At 35.5% G+C, this 24,440-nt stretch overlaps 1 protein-coding gene across 2 annotated transcripts in view; it reads right to left on the reverse strand.

The window, feature by feature from the left end:
* Window positions 1-2,403: 2,403 nt before the first annotated feature.
* The window catches only part of LOC149542332 (YbaK/aminoacyl-tRNA synthetase-associated domain-containing protein), a 95,569-nt gene continuing 73,532 nt past the window's right edge, over window positions 2,404-24,440 (reverse strand). For both annotated transcript variants that reach the window (XM_089797302.1, XM_089797303.1), the window contains exons 10-12: window positions 3,177-3,325; window positions 3,007-3,105; window positions 2,404-2,741 (exon numbers count right to left, since the gene is read on the reverse strand). In XM_089797302.1, coding sequence (XP_089653428.1) covers window positions 2,670-2,741; window positions 3,007-3,105; window positions 3,177-3,325 — 320 coding nt within the window. In that variant the 3' untranslated portion in view covers window positions 2,404-2,669. The remainder of the gene's footprint in view (window positions 2,742-3,006; window positions 3,106-3,176; window positions 3,326-24,440) is intronic.

The following is a 24,440-nucleotide window of genomic DNA, read 5'->3' on the forward strand; positions in this document are numbered from 1 at the left end:
CCACCCGGGCAAACCATTATATTGGGTTGTCCCCAGAAAACCTTGGAAACTCAAGCTTGGCTGTTTTGGAAGAAACGACATACGGCCTCCGTCAGACTCATCCTTGCTGTTGCGTGAATGTCTTTCTTTTTCGTGATGGTTATGGCTGGAGCTATCCTTGTTTGAAGACAGCATCTTAGACATACGACCAAGCATTGATTCTAGATGACTGAACTTGTCAGCCATTCCCAATTCCATTCGGTGCATGCCAACCTGAAGTCCTCCCAGCTCGGCCTCCAAGTTCTCGATTCGCTCTTTGTTGCTTGCCATGACTAAACAACACAGCTCTGATACCAATGATAGGTCCCAGTCAGAACTACAACTGGTTAGGTTAAGATTATCCTCTTAGGGCGAGAACAGACCACACTGTTTTTAAATGAAAATTTGCTTGCTTTCTTATTCATGTTGGCAACCAATAAATAAGCCGTAGCTTTAACAAATTGCCGAAATCCCAGTACATATGCAACAGAATTGTAAAACAATAATAAACATAACAACTATTCGAATTAGAAAGAAATCTCCCAAAAGACTTGGTCTGCCTGCAACGTTCAGTCTCAGTCTTCTACCTGGAGTCTTCTACCTTGCAACATGCAACGTTTCCACGTTTTAAGCAATCCCAAAATACTTGGGATTCTTCCTACCATGCCTGCTACTTCTTCGAGGCACTGGCCTATCAGGTTGGGAGCGGTAAGAAGGCAAAGGGTTTGCATTAGGATTAAGAGAAGCTAATAAGGAAAAAAGTTACGCCACCATACATTAGCAAATTCTCTAGTCACAATTTCGTACTTGCCCTCTTTTGAACACAAGTTTTCTGGGTGTCTTTGAATTTAATAATGTGGTCATTGGGATGTACTCCACCCTTCCTATATTCATCTAGGTGGGTTCTAATACCTCCCTAAACAATTTTGGCGTCAACTATTTCTTTGCTCTGGTTTCTCATAAATTCATTGTCTAACTTCTTGATAGTGTTGCTCAAGAAAATGTCAGAGCAACAAATTGAAGAATGGTTGCCTTCTCGTAAACTATGCAAAGGATTTGAGAGACAATATCCAAGATATTAACAAGTCTACAATTAGGCGGCTCACCAGGCAAGGAGGGTGAAGCATATATGCAACCTCATTTATCAGGAAACGAGGGGCGTGCTTAAGATTTTTCTGGAGAATGTGATAAGGGTTGTTGTTACAGTATACAAAGCATGTATTTCATGAATTACAATTTTAGGGAGTTAGCTCATTGAAACAATTACTGGTATACAAGGCCAAGGTAACGACTTTTCCAAGTCATTGTCAAGCACAGGTCATGGTTTTTCTCTTGCTAAGTTTTTTAGGCAGACACTGATTGTAGGTGGGGTATCACTGTATTGGCACAATTGGAATACATTGCCAGTGACACCTGTTGGAGGAAGAGTCAGTGGATAGTTCTAGAACTTACATAACTTTCCAGAGATTTGTTTCTCTAATTTCTTTGTAAAAAATTCAATTCTATTCCCTTGCAAAATTGCTCCTACCCAATCAAAAAATAAGAATTACTGACTAAAAATTAATTAAAAAATAAAATGATTTTTGAACTTTACAAGTTGACTAATTTTGATTACAAAAATTAATTGAAACAAGGAACTAGGTCCCTGCCTATATAGGGAGGGACTAATAAAGTGATATTTTGTTGTGTATGGTTTTTTCTTTCTAGAAGTGTTTCCTGAGGATAAATTCTGATGTTTGTTGCTTCTGTTATTTTTCTTTATTGTTGTTTATCTCTTTATTTCTCGGCTCAAAATTCCAACAATATAACTGTTAGAAAAGGTTTTTCTTGAAGAGCTAAAACCTACCTCAAATGTAATACTCTGCTCATAAGCAGAATTTGGCTCATCAAGGAAATTTCAGTAAACCAAAACCCAATGTTAAATTCATTGGTTCTTAATAAAAATTTGTTAATAGTAAGATTGGCCAAAAGTATGTTTGATAAGATTATTTGATAAAACGTTTTTTTTACACTAAGTGAACCTCAGATATCACCAAAAATGTACCAATGAAATGGAGAACATAAAACCATTTAGAATTAGTGAGTATGATATGCAACCCTAGATATTAGTCATATAATCTTTTAAGGCATTCCAAACATGTCCAGGCAAGAAAGGTTTTGTTTTAGAAGGGCACGTTGCTTCATGTGAAACTAGCCAAGAATTTGCAATACAACTAAGCCATTAAGATATACATCTGACTTTGGGGAAAAAAGTAACACAAGTACTAAATTTTATTTAAAATAAAGAAATATAAGGACACAGAGACAAATAACCAATGAAAAAGAGGAAGCAGAACAGTAATTGACAAATAAATTGGAAGCAAGGGACATAAGTTACACCTATACTTCTATAAAACACTCATTTGAATTACTTGACCAAGGCAGATGAAACAAACCATACATCTTAAGTACTACAAGATGAATTTCATCTGTCTGCCTTAAAGCATATTTTGAAGTCCCCTCCCTCAAAAACAGGCCATTGTGCATAACCAAAAAGCTGCACACCTGCGATAAATAAAAAATGTTCATACAGACATTGTATACTGATTGTTTGATGCTGTCGAAGCAAACATGGTCGAGAAAACATTATCAATAAAGGATGGGGGAAAAAATCATCTAGACAGAGATCGACTTGCAATCCCTGAAGTAAACCCTTGTGTGTATGCTGCATTTTTTAAAAGCATCTGCAATACCAAAGCGAAAAAATTAACAGATTTAATTCAGCAAGCGGAAGTAGAAATCTTAGATGTAACAGTGCCATGTTACAAAAATGGGAGGGAACTATGACATAAATTAAAAATGCTATAGTAGCAAACCTGAAAGCATGAAGAAAGATTCAAATAGGGAACTAAGTACAGAGCATAAAGAAAACCCAGCATGTACGAGCATTCTCAATACATCTAAACTATCTTAAAAAAAAGAAATTTCAATTGCTTGTGTGTCACTCACCAGGAGGCTTTCCAATTCAGGTCCCAAGCGCTTCCTCACTGCTCCAGCTACGACATGTCCCAGGTCCTTCTCATGCAGCTTAACAGCATCCTCTGTAATCTGAAAGGGCATACAAAACATCAATATCTTCAATCTAATTAGTAATTGTTAGCAAACAAGCAGCTCCCTACCTCTGAAAGAATTGTGGCACTTGTTGTATCTATGATGGAGTTCACAAGATTCCCTACATTAGTAACAGATGCTGTTGAACCCACAATATTGGTTCCCTTCTTTTCATTATTGACTTTTGCAATGGACTTTGGTTTTGAATTGGCTTTCTCTGTTACAAGACAAAAAAAAAAATCAGTAATTGTCCATAACATCCCAAACATAATTGTTTCTTTCATTCGTAAAGATTGGGCTTCACCTAATATACTTTACATGTTCAGTGATAAATGTTTCACCTATAAAATGTGTAATGTTCAGAACTTCCATTAATTGTTAATAACTTCCCAAACATAAATTTTTCTTTCATTCGTAAAGATTGGGCTTCACCTAATGTACTTCACATGTTCACTAACAAATGTTTCACATATAAAATGTGTAATTTTCATGTGGCAATGACATGCCAAATAAATCTTGAAAATAAGAAATCTTCTTCTCAAAAATTATCTAGAGAGAGAAAATTGGGATCTTTATGGACGCGCGCTTATAGAAAACAATATATTGAAGATGCCTGGAAGAAAGGATTCCAGAAAACAAAAACGAATGCATGAATAGAAAGAAAATGGCTTCTCTCATACACAACAAGAAGCCATATCCACTCTTATTAGAGCACAAAATAACTAAGTTACCCTGCCAGGCAGATCTAGGTCTGAACAGGTCCAGGTTTGCCGATGGTCCGTGACGGGTCCGAACAAGGTCTGTATTTCAGACTATGGGTTCATCCCGGTCTGCGCTGCAGACCCACAGTCCGAAATACGAACCCTGTGGGAACCCACCAAGGACCCGGACGAACCCGGGAGAGCCAAGTAGAGGTCAAACTACCAGGTCAAAGCAAATATCTTTAATTGTTTTTAGAAGCATCTCCTATATTATCTCTTATTGCTGGATAGAGGAAAAGGATGTCTAGGTCAGCTCCTATTCAATTCTTTCTAGCATTTGCTAAGTGTTGTAATGCAATCTTTGAAAATACAGCATGTAAAAGCTTGATTCAATACAATATAGTATCATTCACAGATTTCTACCCAGCTTTTATACCTTTAATCAATGAAAAAACTATTTTTACTTTCTCGGGAGCTGTCTGTTGTGTGAATTTCAAAAAATGGTTGATGCGATCCTGTGACTATATTTTTTATCCTAGATTGTTGGTCCCATTTTCATCACAGATATGCAGAAATATATGTATGTTTCAGGTCGTGACTTGTATTTATCTAGCTGTACAAGAATTTAGTTCTCAGAATGCTGTGATTAAAACCTCTAAAAGACACTTTTAACTCTTTCCAAATGCTCGCTTAATTTGAAGCTTGTTATGAAAGTTTGATGCAACAAATTAAAATCTAGAATTATGTTTTCTGTAGTTTAGCTTATTGAATTGAGTAATCAACAGAAAAGAATCATAAAATATCTCATATATCACCTCCTATCGTTACTTGCATCAAATCATTAAACATCTCATGTATCATAATGCATCTATCTTGTCATCTCCAGCTGAAAAGGACACTTAACCATTATTGTCATCTTCAGCTGAAAAAGGCACTTAAGTTTAATTTGTAATATTAAATGTAAATGACATGTGTCATTCAAATGCATTGAGGCATGAATATTCAAAGAGTTATAATTAATTATAGGAGTTATAAGAATCTCAAGACACCTTCGGTTAGAATGTGAAGAGTCTCTCCTATTGTTATATATTAGCATCAAGCAAAGGATATTGTACACTTGAACATTTCATTATCAATAAAGATATATTTCTTTTGTGTGGCTGGGTTTTTCCCTTCATTCTCGAAGGGTTTTCCCAGGATATTTCTGGTGTTTATTGGTTCAGTTTTGGCTTCTTATTGCTATTAATCACCATTGATTTCTAGGCTAAAAACTTAACATATCTATCAATCTATCCATATATACTCACAAACCCAAATGGGAAAAAAAAAAGGTGCCCAAACCCACGAACACAAACTCGAATCCGTCCCCAAACCCAAACCAGCAACTTGAGAAAAAAAACTAGAAGACTTAGTTTCACCTGAACAGTGACCCAGCAAAGAGGAGTCTGGCAATTCAAAAGAAAATAAGCAAGACATTTTCAAAGTCATGAAAGACACAATATTAATGACGTAAAAGATAAGGGAAAATAGTTCCAATCAATCTATACGAGATGCAAATTGAAGTCTGGCAATTCAAAAGCAAATAAGCAAAGACATTCTCAAAGTCATGAAAGAGATAAGGGAAAATAGTTCCAATCAATCTATACGAGATGCAAATAGAAGTCTGGCAATTCAAAAGCAAATAAGCAAAGACATTTTCAAAGTCATGAAAGACACAATATTAATGATGTAAAAGATAAGGGAAAATAGTTCCTGTCAAATCTATATGAGATGCATATAATGCCTTTCACTATTGAAAAATTTCATTTTTCAATGCAAATACTAATTCAGAGGTGTTGTCAAATTTGCCTCAAATCTTTAGGTTATTGTGTTGATATGTTATTTCACTAGTATGCATTTTTAAAATCAGTAATAGAGCTTTTTTAGCAATTTTTAAAGATATTGTACAGCTTGTAATAATAGAGGCAATCATTCAACAACCCCTAAATGATGAGCATTCATTTCTTCTATGATCAACATCAAATGAACCTTATTGATCCAATTAATCTTTGATTTTTGAATGATACACTGCTGCAATGAGGGCCAAGAGGGTCGCTCAAGCTCATAGGAGAATAGTGTTAAGAAGTTAGCTTGTGTGAAATTGAATCTATATTGTTTAAGTCTATCCTCAAGTTAATATTACATAACTGATCATTAATTGTGTGTATATATATACATATAATATTATATATGTATGTCTTATTATTATTGTGTATATATATATATATATAATATTATACATATACATATATACTTAAGATTATATTAAGAATCTACATAATGTAATCAGTTCGTATGTAATCAAATTGCCGATAGCACATTATGTTAAATTGTGGTTCAGTCAGATTGATATAATCATCATTAGATATATATATATATATATATATATATATATATATAATATGGTCAGTTATATTAAATATATTAACCAATGATGATTAACTATAAAGACATGTCTCTTTATGAGACATGTCTCCTCCTCATATTTATATGAGAAGCAAATCTGTAATTGGAACACATCAATAAATGGGCAATGTTACTACATTTACAGAAACGATCCTAGAAAATCAACATGGTATCAGAGCCATCTGTAAATGTAAAATAAAAGAATGATAAAATGTGCAGCAGGATGTGATGCATGGAAGAAACATTAAAAATGTAATAAATAAATAAAAAGAACAAGGCAGATATTAACACTTGCAGTGAGCCATCTGCAACGTCGCCTGAAGACGCCTATCACTGCCCATTTACTCTCTCTCACAAACATCGATGATATTTTAGTACGTCTAGTATCCCGAACCAACTCAATTTGCACTAGTGAAGAATGAGCATAATTAATAACAAAGCAAAGCATAAGGGCGTTGCCACTAATAGAGGAATTGTTGAGCACCAATTTCATCTCTTCGGAGAATGGAGATTCTGATGGAACAAAATCCAGCTTGAGTCACAAGTTGTTCATGACAAAGACATTCAAGGAGAGTATTGAGGGGTTGAGGAGCAGTGACGATGCATTAGGGACTGCCCGCATACACACTGTGATCTCATGTCGCCACCTCTGCATATTCCACTCACAAAATTCACTCAATCAATGCACGAATATTGCAATAACATGAAGATGATTAAAAATATTATTTGTGCAAACTTCTTATATTACCTTTCTGGTTTGAATGTAACTAACAATGCTCGAACCCTTGTTTGTTTTCATTTCCAGTCACCTCAAATTCTGCATCTGCTCCAAACTTTCTATACACAGGACCTCGCCGCTAATCTCTACACTCAATATTTCCAATCTTGTGTAATGTTTCAAACCTTGATTCTCTCACGGTCTCGCACTTGTAATTCTCTAAGAGAAGTTAGTCATGCAAAGCTCAGAAGAACGACCAACTTTGGACACCCTATATACACAGACATCTAAGGCTTACTGACCTTGCTTCAACCTCCGTTAAATGATCATTATTTAGAAATAGTAATTTCCAACATTAAAGGAGGAAAAGGCATTTACATAAGGAAGAAGGAAGAATAAGTATCAATAAGTTCAGAGGTTGAAATCTTATGAGTTGAAAGGGATCAATTGGAATCAAGACACGATTCTAGAAAATGGACGACATAGAACCACAACTGGAATTAAGAAAAGAAATAGTTTTCTAGGTATCAGCCATTATTGAAGATCACTAAGGAAGCCTGGAACGTTACCATGTTGCAAGTATCTTACCGAAAAAATTATACCAAGTAATCGCTTCCCAGAGACATCTCTTAAACAATATAATGGAAAGAAAAGGAACTAGTCTAATCCATGCTCCAAATCAATGACTACAGGACAGTGTATATGTGTACATAACATATTCGCAATTAGGAACTTAGAATTCTACCAGATGTGGATAATAGCATTTATGCAAATTGCAAAAGCATGGAAAATGAAAAAAAAAGGGCATCAAATACAAATGATAGATATAAATCATTAAAATGTAGTGAATCAACACTTATTATTCAAGTTGAAACTAATACCATAAGCAGGGTGATTAAAATACTATCGAAGTATTGTCGTAACTCAAAGAACACAAACAATAGATACAAACTAAGGCAAAAATATGAAGATATCAGGCAACGAAAGATATAAGAAAGTAGCAGAAGAGGTGGCAGTCTTACACTCTATACGCAGAACTGGACCTTTCATACGTACCCTATATAAGAAGTGGCTGTCTATATCAAGCAATCGCAACACATATGTATATGGATCACAGAGCATAAGCAAGGCTAACTAGTATCCAATGAAGCAGAAGATACACAACAAACATAATAAAATAATTTACATACAATGTTCTGAGAGGATTATCAACATAGGAAAGACAAGGGGTTTTGATGAGTTTGGCATGTGAATAGAAGATGAGTGATAATCCTTCACTTTACCCCACTTTATTTCTCTTGTAGTTACCATATAACACTAATGAACATTGGATATTAGGGAGGATTATTTTTTTTTTTTTTTGGAAGATTGAGGAACATGACAATGATTAAAAATATCTGTAAAGTATGTGTGGACATATACCATTATTCATAAATAAGAAATAAAAGTGCAGAAAACTGTAAGGAAATAATGGAGAAAGTAGCCCATGTGAAAAGTTAATCCTCTTCCTTATAAAAGGAAATAGGGAGAGATTAAGATTCACTGGAAGCCTAACATCTCATTTGAGACAACCTTGAAAGAGGGGGAGTAAACCATGTTGTGTTGGATTCACCAATGATAGTAATACATAGATTGTAAGATATTCACTCATGTGGCACAACCATACTAAATCAAGATATTGGTATATTGTGGACAAGCTTGAGAAAATGGAAGGACGTGTTTGATTCTAATGTTAAGCTAAATGAATGTTTGGGCCTTAAATGATTAAGAGAGCAAGTTGGAAAGGAATTGTCATATTTAATTCTAAATTGTTCAACAATATAAGAATGAGTGAAAATTTTACATTGAGGGGGGAATAAATAGGCAATGTTCCATTCCCACTTGAACCTCATTAAGAGTGGAGATGTTCCAATCTCTAAAGACAATTCTTAATTCTTCATGTGTAGATAAGTATTCATATATTAGCTTAACTCCTAGTAGTCTCTCTTGTTTTTTAAATTCTATATGTACTATATGAGCTATTTCTCTTGATCTTCTCCTTTGTATCTAAAGTTGATCTTACAGGAAAAGAAGAATGGTACATTAGGCATATTGTGCAGACTCAATCTTATTAAGTAGCTCCAAAGAAGTCGTGATCTAAAATTCATTAGTCTTATGAGGATCAAGTTGAATAATGTAAGGACCTTGAAGATGATCGAGGTTTTGAGTATTCTTCCTTATTAAGAGGGAGTCTGACACTTCTTCTAGGAAATATTGGAGCTTGGATTATTTATAATTAGAGGAAGTTTGGAAATACATCGGTGTGACTTCGTGATTTTGTACCTCCATGTACATAATGAGGAAGTATTGACTTATCACCCGAAGGTTGAAAAGATTAAAACATTCAAAGGGAGTTCAAAATTTTTTATGAGTAACAAAATGATTTTAATGGGCCTACAACTTGTGAACATCATAAGAAAATGAAAAGATCCTTAAATAACTTGCATGATCATACTCTAGATACCGAGTATGTAAAATTGTTCGATGATATAAGAGTTAGAATTTCACATTGTGGAGGGTAAATATAATAAACAATGTTCGAATTCCCACTTGAAACCTTCTTTAGAGAGGAGAGTTAATGATTTGACGGTTATGGATTGTCATAGAAAGATAAGTAATTCTTACTCTTGAGTATTACAGTTATCTACTTACTAAAGTCTCTCTCTTCTTGGTTATAAACTTATACGTACTATAATAGTTAATTGCATTGATCCTTTCCTTTATATCTAAAGATGTTCTTGCAGAAAAAGAAAGTTACGTTTGCTCCCAAGATTATTGTGCAGGCTCTGGAAGTGAACATGTTTTATGATTAAGATTATGAAGAGGGAATCTGACATTGCTTTAGATTAAGAGGGAGCAAATAGAGAACATGATTCTATCAATTTTTATTCAGAGGGAGTAGACCATATCACTTTAGAGGTAAACTTGATATGATTAATGTTTGTTGTTTCTTATGCACTTATTGACTAACATCATATGGTTGATGATTATATGCATATTGTGATAAATCTACTTTTGTAGAAAATGGTCCATGACTTAATGTCATGTGACCTTGTGATATGTATCCTAAGGATGATACTGGTGCACTTATCACAAGGATGACTTATATCCTTAGTTGCCGGATTCATCCCCTGCTGCCTAGATTCGGGTTCGGGTCTATACGGGTCCGGATTCGTCCCTGGGTTCGGTTCGGGTCCGGGCAGGGTCCTTAGTTTTGACTGTGGATTCGTCCGGGTCCTTGCTGAAGCGAACCTAGATGAACTCACAGCGAATCCAAGGCTAAAACAACATTAAAGAGTGTTTTTTTAATTGTTTTTTTATGCAACTCTCAAAGGAACTTAATAAAAAACATTTCACTCATCTAATCCCTTACGTCAAGGAGGAGGACGATGATATAGCAGCATATGGGACTAGTGGAACCAGTTTGGGTTCCAATGATGAAGATCTAGATATAGTTGCAGTTGGGGATGAAGCCATTGATCCGTCATTTGTGATGATCCATTTGACCCTTGAAGGGCATTTGATACTATGATTATTGATAAACTACTAAAAACTTGTCATCTATCATCATGTTTCAATCTTTATTATTTGATGAACTAGTCTTTCTTTTGCAATTTAGCAATTCAATGTATTATTTGATGAACTAGTCTATGTTTTGCAATTTAGTAATTCAATGTATAATTTTCTTTACAATCATGAAGATAGATTAATGAGCGAGTATTTAATGCTTTTAGATTCAGGTAAAAACAGGTTTTGAAGGGACCCGAAACCCTTTGGCATTTGGCACTGATCAATGATCAAGCAACAATTGTTCATATTGTGAAATGACTTTGTTTTGCAACTATGCATGTTTCTCTTGTGTGTGTGTTTATATATATATATGCACGAACCCACCCACGAACCCAAATGGGGAAATAAAAAATTGCCCGAATCCACGAACTGAACCTCGAACCCGAACCCGAATCGGCAACTTAGCTTATATCATTTAGTTGATATGGAGGTGCACTTGCATCATTTGGTTGGTGCACTTGTATCATTTTTGTTGCATCATATTCATGAATATATAAAATTTCTTGCAAGCTCCTTTTGTGAAAAGTGATTGACTTTTCTTGTGAAAGGTGACGACCTTTCATGTGTGCTAATCCTATTATAAAGTGACGACTTTATTTTAGTTGATCTATTTCAAACAATGGTTGAATTTGGTGTTATCTTTGTTCTTTGGGCTAGATTTTTCCGGACACATTGATAACCTTCATGGGTCTTTTGGGCGATAGCCAGACACCATGAAAACCCATTGTTTTGAAAAATTGGGTTATCCTTGTTCTTCGGGCCGGATTTTGCTGGACACATTGATAACCTTCATGGGTCTTTGGGCAATAGCCGAACACCATGAAAATCCATTATGTTTTGTTTTTCTTTCTTTCTTTCTCTCTCTTAGTTTAAAAACATAATGATGATTACACCTTATTGTGTAAGCTAAACTTGTTTCAATTTCCCTTGCTAAAGAGGGAGTGTTAAGAAGTTAGCTTGTGTGAAATTGAATCTACATTGTTTAAGTCTATCCTCAAGTTAATATTACATAACTGATTCATTAATTGTGTCTATATATATACATATAATATTATATATGTATGTCTTATTATTATTGTATATATATATATATATATATATATATATACTTAAGATTATATTAAGAATCTACATAATGTAATCAGTTCGTATGTAATCAAATTGCCGATAGCACATTATGTTAAATTGTAGTTCAGTCAAATTGATATAATCATGAGATTCATTATAAATGGTAAATCATCATTAGACATATATTCTTTATACATAATAATAATAATAATAATTATTATATATATATATATATATATATATATATATATATATATATATATATATATATATATATATATATATATATATATAATATGGTTAGTTATATTAAATATACTAACCAATGATGATTAACTATAAAGACATGTCTCTTTATGAGACATGTCTCCTCCTCATATTTATATGAGAAGCAAATCTGTAATTGGAACACATCAATAAATGGGCAATGTTACTACATTTACAGAAATGATCCTAGAAAATCAAAAAATAGTACTAGGTAAAATGACTTAAAGCATTCAAACAATATAAATAATTATTAGAACATAAGGCTTACAGTTGTGAAAAAGTCATCTCAGCAACAAGTATTTTTCTGTTTTCTAGTTCTATATTTTTAGCAATGGGTGAGCCATAACATCATGCTTATCTTTCACTTGGTTTTGTTCTTCGATCTTAATCTTATCTCTGTGAGAAGGTAAACATAAAGTTGGATGTGTCTTATCATTTTTTAAGTTACCATTGTATGCGGAGATGGAACTCTTTGTAATCATCTCCTGTAATTTAATAAAACATTAAAAATTTGTATCTGTTCTATTAATTTTACAACATGGTATCAGAATAGTTAGTTGCATGAATTTACCGGTTGAAGCAAAGGGTGAAAATTATGAGTTTACCTGATATGGTAGCATATTTTTCAACCATGGCTAGGGCTTTCTGTGATGGTTTTTCCTATTGAATTGACAACTACGGTTTCTTGTTCAATCCCAAGGTTAAAAAAATGATATTTTTTATTCACAAGTGTCGTAAAACATTTCAGCACCCACGTGAGATATCAGGGTTTTTCTCTCTTTTTTTTATAAGATATTAAAGTTTGAGCTTTGATGAAGTATTTACTGTAATAAGTGGTTGTAGATGTAGCCATGGTTGTTGCAGCTATTAGTGATCTGAGTTGTGTCCCAAATCCCTATGGCTTGGTAATCTCTCAATTACCAAGAGTGTCAAACCTGAGAAGAATACCACAAACGTGTATTCAGGATAAGCAACTAGGGACTGATGATTAAGAAGGGTAAGACCTTTGCTCCAAGCTCTGCAAGACTGGGGAACTGAAATTCCTTTAATGCAAACTATACCTGGAGCACAATGTATCCCAATACTGGTGCCACAGTATACCTATGTGATAATTTGGACATATAAGCATCTAATTAACAGATATTCCACCATATGAGCATCTAAAAATGCATTCTTTGATAACCCATAATGTTGTTATGCATATTCAAGCATTGCGGCAAAACATACAAAACAAATGGAACAAGTGGCAAAACAGTGCCTATATCCAATTTGTGAAACAGTCTTAGGAATGACAGAAAACAGCGATACCTTAATCAACAAACCACAATAGCCTATGCTCTTCTAAACATAAAGGCAAGCTAGGTTCAACATGTGCATTTAGGACAGCAATGGATATTTGCAGAATATTAGATGAATCTACTTGGTAATCCATAAACATTCAATTGGATTTCCTTGTTATGTTGACACAATACAATATCATTGCATGGATTCTACATTCTTTTCGTCGAAAAGCAAAACAAAATGTATCAAAAATACAACTATACATTCAAGAAAACATTCAACTAAGGATGATTCTGCCATTAATCAATCGGACTACAGTGGTTCCAATTGTCTATTGCACATTTGCAACATGACCAAGATGTTACATTATAAAATTACTTCACCCAAAAACAGGAATTGAAACTAGATAGCTCCCTTTAGATACTCTCTCTGTCAACTCTGCTACTTTCTGTCCTCTGATCTAGACAAATAAAATTTTGTTATGTCCCCTTTTCAGATTGCCCTGGAATTTGCCTTAGAATTACACAATCAATAAAAGAAAGAGATGGGATATGGTTATAGACTTAGTTCCTGATTCGCATGCGGATGCAGGCTTTTTTTTGTGGGGGGCTGGGCGGGAGGGATGCGGACATATATATATGCAATTTGTGCAAAGAAATGAAAGAAATATAGAAAAAAAAAGCATTTGATAGCTTGTAACTTCACCAATACACATTCAAATACTCAATAAGATTATAAAATATAAATCATATCAATGATATGAATATCATATGCATCTATGTTCATGATGCCAGTCCAAATCAGCCAATCATCACAACTACAAAATCAAAATAGAGTTTATCATTCGATGGTTATCAATCCGATTCATATCATATGGATTTGCAAAAAAGTTAAAATCTCATCATCATCTCCATCTCCTCCAACTGCTGCAAGTTCAAAATCATTTGAACTGAAAACAGTTCTACTTGAGCTAGATAAACCATATGTCATGATGTTATCTGCATCATCATCTGTGATTGCGGTAAGATCTTGAATTGTTGCATCCAAGTTTGCACACTTAGGTTCTACATCCCAAGGCTTGGCTGCCCCTTCCCTGTAGTGATCCTCCTTATGTGACAAAAGACACAAGTGGTATGAATGAAAATCAAGTCATCTTTTTTAAAGCCCAATGGTTACACTTATTGAGTGGATAAAGGAGTATTACTCCAATTCCTTTCACCGACAGAGGAACTTGCAACTTAGACAATGTTTACGATTACAAAATTACTTTTTAAGCTAAAACATAAAAATGAAAACCAATTTAAAGAATTGTAGAATACATCATGTAAAAAAAGTTAAAAACAAATAAAACTTACTTGGGAGAGGATTTTGATTGTGAGAGGTCGTAGATGCTTAAATGGTTGACCATAGATGTACCACCATGTGATAGCTCCTATGTCATATTGGTCCTTTATTGAAAGAGGACTAAGGTTGGTTCTCAAAGATAATAATCCAAATTCAGTCCTCATTTTTGTGAGTGTCCTCATCTAGAAAGAGACTCACAAAAGCTTTGTAGCACCCACTAACAACCTCTTGATTCGCATAAGGTGCTACTCTATCAAGTATACCAAGTACTTCCTCACTATAGTGCCTTGGAGATAAGGCATCGCAAGAAGGTGCAATGGGGTGGTCATCTTTTCCCAACGATGATGAATGATTGCTTCAAGTTGATTGCAGAAGGCTTCACATTTTGTGGAGTTAATCTCATGTGCTTGTATTGAAAGTTTCACATTCTCAACCATTGTGTCCATACCATCATATACATCCCCCAAACAAGGCTGACCTGAATAAAAAAAGCAGAGCATAGTCATGACTCATAACAGTGGCTGTGATATGGATATGAATTGTGACATATGGTGGTTTGTCACAAACATTTGCATCTCCTCTCCTTCATGGTAAATTTGCTTCACCCAATCTATTTAGGTGCAATTTGTTGCATGACCAAGTTTAGGGAGTGTATGATGCATTGTGTCCAAAAAATTTAGTCACACCAGCCCTCAAACAAAGAACCTGAACCCCTGCAATTTTTTGCATTATCTGTAATCAATTGAACTACATTCTCACTACCCACCATCTCTATGGCCTCAATGAGAATTTTGTAAATGAATTGTGAACTTTTCATTTCCCCTTCACAATCAACAACTTTCAAGAACATTGCCCCTTTGGGTGACACTGCAATCCCATTAATCAATGGTCAGTTTCTCATATCTTCCCATTCATCCAAAACAATAGAAACACCCAAACTTCTCCATGAATTTTTGATTGGTTGAAGAGCTCTATCTACCCAAACCCTCTATTTTGTCAACATAGTTGTATGCACCTTTTCATATCCAGGACTTGTGTAATCCTCCAGTGCTCTTTAAGTATGGCTGCCATCATTTCCTTCCAATATGGTGATCTCACCAAATTTGAAGAAAGGCCATTGGCAAGGAGACATCATGCAAGGACTTGATCAGCAAGCTCTCTTGCCTCCATTTTAAATGCTTTTTCCAATGGACCTCTTTTGCGAGAAATAGTTTCTACTTCTTCCTCTTCCACTTCTACTATAGGTAATTGCAAGAATGGGTGTTTGGAGAATACCGTTGGCTCCTTGGGTAATTGCATTGTTTTCTTTGAGGATGGATGTTGATAAAAACTTTACTTTTGACATTTTTATAATTTATCAGCAGCTTCTTGTTCTTTTACAAATGACGCTATTTGAGCATTTGACAACCCCTTCCCATTATTGCAATGTCCATGCCTTTGCACATTGAAAACCCTTTACCAATAGGGCCGATAAAATGAAGTCCTACTCGAGAGTGAGAGCAATTGAATGGTTTGCCTTTGTTACATTGACAATAGTTATATTTCCAAAGATAGGAACCGCCTTCAAAAACTTGTTATATTCTTGTGGGATGTCTTCATAAAGGAGATACCACATCAACTTTAAAACAGTCAGCTGCTTGCCCACTGAACTTTGACTACTGGTGGCAGCCATCTATTTGAAATTAAATAAATTTCAATTAAAAATAAACTATGAACATCAAGCATATAAGCGCAAAATGAAAAAAATGCTAGGAAACTACTTAAATACATTGCTAAACTTCTTGCTCTATCCATTTTTTCAAAAAAAAAAACTTGAAAACTTTTATCCAGATCTTCAAAAAAATCATGAAAGAACACAAGAATGAGATTAAATGCTTACCTTAGTTGCTTAAAATTCATTTGTATAAGCTATCCCTTGCTCTACGAATGATCCTCTTCGAAAATAATTAATGTTCCTTCAAAATGCGAAAATGGAGAGCAAATGAGAAAAGAGAGGAATTGCAAACAAAAAGGAGGTAGTAGTGGTGGAATGGCCTCTAATAGGATCATTTTAGGGTTCGCAAGGAAAAAATAGATTAAAAAATATATTCCTCATGTGTGTTTTGAGTGCATTGTTTGAGAAAAAATATTTAAAAACACTTTTCATATATTTTTGGGTGACTGTTTTTTCGAAAGCCTATGGAATGGCTTCCGGCCAGCTTCGAGTTGCTTGCACTCCTGCCTCCACATCCACTTGCTTCAGCTTCTGCATCCAAAGCTACAAGGGCCAAATCGGCTTCCAAGATTATAGATATATCTTTACCAAATAAACTACCCCTTTTTTGCAAGATGAAACCTAATTTAAATCCAAAAAGATAATTATTAATGCTATTCTCTGTTTGATATAATGAATCATAATCTGATCAGTTGTAACCCTAATCCCAATTTCCACTTGCTATTAACGATGGTCTTCTCTTGATCTATATTTTGAGTTTATTTTTTACTTATCTCTTCAAGTGCTTGAATTTGTCTTCATGTGTCTTCTTTGACCTGGATCTCTCTTTACATTCTTCATTGCTTCTTTCTCCTGAATGGTTCAATGTATTGATTGCTTTAAGTTGGTGTAACACAAATGCACGAATCCAGGCTAAAACCTAGATGCATTGGGTGTGTCGACATCGCGCACCCATGCTCCACCATCGCAGCCTCACCGATTGGGGCGCAGGTGCCCCAGTGCATGCAAGGGATGCATAGGGTGCGTCCGACGCCTAAGTTAAAAAGTAAAAAAAATTAATTTTTTTAATATTATTTTTAATTGTTGCTTTTTTACATGGGAACCCTAATTGGGCGTGGGTCCCATGAGGTCTCTTTCAAGCCTTAATAAGGTCAATACACCTCATTTTCATTTCACATTTGCATTTCATTGTTTTGGAGCAGCAAGGAGCAAAGTGAGAAAATAAGATTGTGGAAGTTTGGAAGAGCTTAGTGAGTGATTTTGCAAGGGATTGCAAGATTCATCAAGCTCAAGGTAGGTTTTCACTATTTTTTGTTTTAAATTCTAGACTATATTTTTACTTTCAGCTTTGCATTTAAATTTTCAATGTTTCATTCTTGATTCTCGAATCTTGTTGATACTAGATAGTTCTATGTTATTGTTTTTTTTATTGTTCTATGATTTTTATTTTTGTTATTAAAATAGGCTGAAAGATGTTTAATTTACTATTTTTTAAATTCTAACGTTTTAGAAGACTGAAACTAGTTTTTTTTAATGTTTTTTTAAAATGTCAATTACTATTAATTATTTAGGCTGAAATGTATCATAATCATTTTAATTTTGTATCTAAATGGTGCCCAGTCAAAGTGTAGAAGACATGGATATTAATGATGGAAGTGCATCTAAATATGAGCCCGAGGGAAGTGATCACGGAGGTAATGTAGATGTCCAATCTAAATCAAAGCCTCCTTATGTTGCACAAGGGATTGTCTTTTAGAGATTTTGGCATATTTTGCTTGGGGTCCTTATGATCAAAAGTCCCCTCTAAAACAATTTTTTGTTAGAATTACACTCCCTACAACAGCAGGTGGTGGCACATGGAAATGGAAGTGTAATATATGTGGTGCAGAATGACATGGCAGCACTACGAGAGTTAATGCACACCTTTTTTAGACTAGGTATGGTGTGAACTCATGCCAATTGTTGGCAGACCCTAAGAATGTGAAATACAGGCATTCCTAATGATACTAAAATCCAAGCGCCTAAATCTTTGGCTGCTAGACAACAAGTACAAAATATACAACAGTTACAGGGGCAGCGAGATACATCTACACGTATCTTGCATCAAAGAGCAAGGACCGTGTCACCTACATCATCCATTCCTTCATCTACACACAATTCAACAAGGGAGAGAAGCAGGGGGAAATGGAAAGTAAGTGCAACCCCTAGTGGGAGTTATTCCATTGCTCAGTTATTTAACATGCAGGCAAGGGAGTAGTTAGATGATGCCATTGGTGATTTTTTCTTTGCCAATGGCATCATAACGCATGTGGTTCGATCTCTCTATTTTGTGAGGATGATATCCATGGTGGCGAAAGAGAGAGGGTCATCATTTGTGGCACCAAGTGAGCACAAATTGAGGACCACGGTGTTGGATAGGGCCTATCTCAGGGTTGGGGTCCTGATGGAGCAGATGAAGGCATGTTGGATTGAGTCAGGCTACAAAATTATCACGGATGTGTGGACAGACGTTAGTCATCGTCCACTCATCAACATTATGGTCATATGCACCGAAGGCCCATACTTTTTTAGGGAAATTGATTTTTCAGGGCAATTGATTGTTTAGGGCATCGTAAAGATGCTGATTTTCATTTTCATGTGCTTAGGGATAACATTGAGGAGGTTGGGCCACAAAATGTCCAACTTGTGATAGATGCAACAAATATGTGCAAAGTTGCAAGGAGGCTTGCTGAGGCATCCTATAGGCATATTTGGTGGACTCCATGTTGTGTACATGCCATGAACAATGCGCTAAAAGATATGGGGAGAATTGACTGGATTAGACATGTGGTTAATGATGGGAGAGATGCAGATGTTTATCTGCAATCACCATACATACATGCAATTTTTAGGGGCTTCGCAAAGAAGTAGTTCCGAAACTAGTTGAGACCATATAGGTCTCGTATTACATTCTCTTGGAGAGAATGATTGAGTTGCAAGAGCCATTGCAACTCATGCTTATGGCACAATAATGGAATCGATGGCCTAAGTGTAGAACAAAGCAAGGGAAGAGGATAAAGGACACAATGAAGAGCAATCAATTTTGGAGTGATGCAAAATACATAGTCTCCATCATTACTCCAGTGTTCCAGGTGATTAGATATCGAGATACAGGTACACCTAACCTTGGAGAGGTTTATAAGTGCATTGTTTCATGCTTGGGCAAATGAGGGCTACATTGCGTGAGAGGGACCCCACTCTAGCATTCTATACGAAGCTGAAGCTGAACGCTCCTTTGCACGTCACTGCTTATGCATTGAACCTAAAGTGGTACATGCCTAGGCCTGGCAAAGCCACACCACTACAGGATGATGAGGTGAAGGTCGAGTTCTTTCAGTGCATTGCCAAGATGTATGATAGTGACATTGCTAGTGAGATTCACTCTAAGTGGTCGGAATTTTCAAGTCCTACAAGTAATCCTTAATTCTTGATTCAATGTTCTAATTTGTTCATAATTATATGTTCTTTATTACTTAAAAATTATTTTAATATTATGTTGTAACTTGTAGGATACTCAAATATTGCAAAGGTGGATCTCAAAACTATAGCACAAAAGCATCCCATTTTGTTGTGGAAATGTCATGGATCACAGAAGTCAAAGATCACCTCGCTAGCCATTTGTTACTTTACTGATTTATGATTCATTGAATTATCATTTATCATTTCTCACAATTGAATGAACATTTGTTTGTAACTTTCAACTTTGTTATCTTAGGTTTCTAGCTCCTTGACAACAGAGAGGAACCGGTCTACCTATAACTTGATCCACTCTATTAAGAGGAACAAACTTACCTCTAATAATGCGAAGAAGCTATTTGTTGTACATGGTTTCTTGCAGATCAAAGATCGCAAGACATGTGAGTACAAGGAGAGACCAACAACGCAATGGGATGTAGAGCCAGAGGATCCAACTCAAATCGATGATGATGACGATGCAACAAATGCCGATGTAGGGCTAGTTGGTATTGCTTTTGAGGATCTTAGTATTACCCGTGACCCGTGAGGAGTCTTGTCGTTCTAGTGATGAGGACTTCGGTTTAGGGATTGAATAGAGAGCTCCCACCCTTACATTCTCATTATTGACACATCTAATGTGGCGTTATTATGTCATTATATTCTACCGTTAAATTCTAACCATGTACCTTTAAATATATTTAATTATCTTTATGGAACTTAAAATTTGAGAAAATAACCATTTATCTTTCAAAAATTCTAAGCCATTCAATCCCTTTTTTTAACAATGGTGAGTAAACTTTCTAGAAATGTGCTAAAGTTCTAAGCCATTATGCACTATGGAGTACGATTTTTGCAATGTAATGTAGTCAATAATATGAATATAAACAACAAAAAACTATTTTCTACAATGAAAATAAACTCTGTTATGTTTTCTCTATATCAATGGTACACGAACGTGAGGACGTCAAGATGAGTTTCGAGTGCAGAGAAAAAGGGCCTCAGTTTGGGCATGGCAGGGGTGTAGAGGACGAGGGAGGTTGCATAGTATATATATATGACTTGAAATGCTAATTATGAAATCATACTTCAATATAACATATCAAATATAATTGAATATAGAAAACTGAAACATGATTCACATACCATAAGTTCAAACTCCAAAGTTGAAACTTCATAACCAATGACCATTGAACTTAGTAACATACTCATAGTAAGTTGTAACATTAATAACATTAAACATAATGATAAATAAAAACTATAAATCATACATAGCATCATGTAAGTCAACCATTGACTATCAAATGACAAAGATGAAAGATTCAGCATTCATTGTTCAAATATGATATATCATAAAGATGCTCACAATTACAATGAGCGAAGCAGCATGAAACACTAAAATGAAATAATGTATCATGGCCATATCAAATTGAGTAAAAATTACAAAATGTCAATAATAAGAATGTAAGGGTAGGAACTCTATAATCATCCCCTAAACCGAAGTCCTCATCACTAGAACTACTAGACTCCTCATGCGTAATTCTAAGATCCTCCAAAGGAATACCAACTAGCCCTACATCGGATTTTGTTGCATCGTCATCCTCATCAATTTGAGTTGAATCCTCTAGCTCTACATCACATTGTATTGTTAGGCTCTCCTTGTACTCGCATGTCTTGTGATCTTTGGTTCACAAGAAACCATGTACAGCAACTAGCTTCTCCGCATTCTTAGAGGTAAATTTGCTCCTCTTAACAAAGTGGATGAAGCTATAGCTAGACAAGTTCCTCTTTGCAATAGAGGAGCTAGAAACCTAAGATAATAAAATTGAAAGTTACAAACAATTGTTTATTCAATTGTGAGAAATGAGGAATGATAAATCAATGAATCATTAATTAGTAAAGTAAAATTCTTAAAGTTAAGATAATAAAGGGGTGGAACTACAAACCTAAGAAAGGAATCAGATGGCTAGTGAGATGGTCTTTGACTTATGCACTCCATGACATTTCCACAACAAAATGGGATGCTTTTGTGCTATAGTTTTGAGATCTGCCTTTGTAATATTCGAGTATCCTACAAGTTACAAGATAATAATAAAATAAGTTATAAGTAATAAAAAAACTTAGAACGCTGAATCAAGAATTAAGGATTACTTGTAAGACTGGCAAATTCTGACCACTCAGAGTGAATTTCACTATCATACATCTTGGCAATGCATAGAAAGAACTCAGCCTTCACCTCATCATCCTGTAGTGGTATGACTCTACTAAGCATAAGCATGTACCACTTCAGGTTCAATGCATATGCAGCCATGTGCAAAGGAGTGTTTAGCTTCTCCCACCTATAGTGAATTATAGGCTAAATGTGCTTCGTATAGAATGCTAGAGTGGGGTCCCTCTCACACACAGTATCCCTCATCTGCCCAAGCATGAAATCAATGCACTCATAAACCTCTCCAAGGTTAGGTGTGTCTGTATCTCCTTATCTAATCACCTAGAACACTAGAGTAACGATGGGGACTGTGTTTTGCATCCCTCCAAAATTGATCGTTCTTCATTGTGTCCTTTAGCCTCTTCCCCTGCTTTATTCTAGACTTAGGCCATTGATCCATTTGTTGAAAGTTTAGCTTCAGTCGAGTAATACTAAGCATCTGAATATGTTATGCTCTGTCTTATATATACACACACACGCATATATATATACGTATACATATAATAATATGCATATGTATATATGTACAGATATGTATATGTATGATTTGGACATATGTGATCAAGCATATATATGTTACTGCTGTTACCAATTCACATCGGGTTTTATCATTCTATTACGGAAGTAATTGGTAAAATACTTGTTTGATATTTACAGAGACCGAAAGGTCAATTTATACAAAACACTGAGACGATGTTTCCTTAGGAAACAATCGTAGAGAATAGAAACATTCTATTCTAGAGAAAGCAAAAAACAAAAGCAAACTAATGCTTATTAGATATTTACAATGGATAACCATTAACTAATAATAGACAACTTATCTATTATTGTAATACCCTCCCTTAATGGTTAATCTATCTAACACACCAAGCTGTCCTCTGAATTTGACAAACTTATCAGGACCAAGAGGCTTGGTGAGAATGTCTGCAGTCTGATTTGTGGTAGGAACATATTGCAAATCTATAATCCCATCTTCAACCAGCTGTCATATGTAATGACAGTGAACATCCACATGCTTGGTTCGTTCATGGAAGATTGGATTTCGTGCTAAATTGATAACGCCTTCGTTATCAACAAACAGAGTAGTCGGTCCTGCTGGTGACATCTGCATATCCCCAAGTATTCGACGAAGCCAAACAGCTTCACATCCTGCCTTAACAGTCCCTTTGTATTCGGTCTCTATAGAAGAGAGATAAACTACTTGCTGCTTCTTATTGGTCCATGTGACTGCACCAGATCCCAAACTGAACACATCTCCAGATGTTGATTTTTTATCATCAACAAAGCCTGCCCAATCTAAATATGTGAATCCACTGAGTTTAGGATTAGAACTTCGAGAATACAAAAGTCCATAATCTGAAGTGCCCTTTACATAACGAAGCACACGCTTTGCTGCCATCCAATGATCAGCCTTAGGAGCTGTTATAAGGTGTGAAATATAGCTGACCGCAAAGCTAATATCAGGCCTAGTAGCGGAAAGGTACATGAGGCTGCCTACTAGTTGCATGTATGTAGTATCATCAACGGAAGGAGAATCAAACTTGGCTAATAACTTGAGACCTTTCTCCATAGGTGTAGGTGTAGGTTTGCAATCCTGCATTCGGAATTTATCTAACAGGGCCCTGACATATTTGGACTTGGAGATGAATATACCAGAAGATTGTTGCCAAACATCAACAACTAGGCAATAATGCATGAGCCAAAGGTTAGTCATATCAAAAGACTGGCATTAATTCTGTTTGATTCCCTGAATCAAAGATGTCGAACTGCTAGTGATGATCAAATCATCCACATAAATAACCAGAAAGATGATGTCACTGTCAATAGTCTTGATGTACAGATTCGAGTCTAAAGAACTCCTCTTGAAGCCTTGATCACTGAGGTACTTATCAATCTTGATGTACCAGGCCCGAGGGGCCTGCTTCAAGCCATAGAGAGCTTTAACCAATCTGAGAACCTGATGGTCTTTTCCAACAACCTTGAAACCAGGAGGCTGCATCATGTAGACCTCTTCATGGAGATCACCATTTAGGAAAGCACTCTTGGCGTCCATCTGATGGACCTTCCAGCCAAACTGTGCTTCTGTGGCTAGGCTAATCTGATGGTGTTCATCTTTGCAGTAGGAGCAAAGGTCTAATAACCAATGCCATGACGTTGAGAAAAGCCCTTTGCCACTAAACGAGCTTTGTACTTCTCTAAAGTACCATCCGATTTGTATTTGATTTTGTAGACCTATTTGTAGCCAATGGATTTCTTCCCTGGTGGAAGATCAGAAAGGACCCACGTGTTGTTCTTTAGCAAACTCTAGTGTTCAGATGTCATGACCTATTCCCACTCTGGAATTCCTTCAACCTCGGAATATGTTTGAGGTTCAAACACACTGTGAATGTTGGTCATAAGAGCAAAGTTAACAGAACCTGTAGTTTTGCTCTTTTTTTGAGCAATTCTCCCATCAATGAGCTCATCATCATGAAGATCAGCGTC

Source organism: Cupressus sempervirens, chromosome 8 (genome assembly GCF_028749045.1).
Source record: "Cupressus sempervirens isolate cs-2001-9-10 chromosome 8, ASM2874904v1, whole genome shotgun sequence".
Classification (NCBI taxonomy): domain Eukaryota; kingdom Viridiplantae; phylum Streptophyta; class Pinopsida; order Cupressales; family Cupressaceae; genus Cupressus; species Cupressus sempervirens.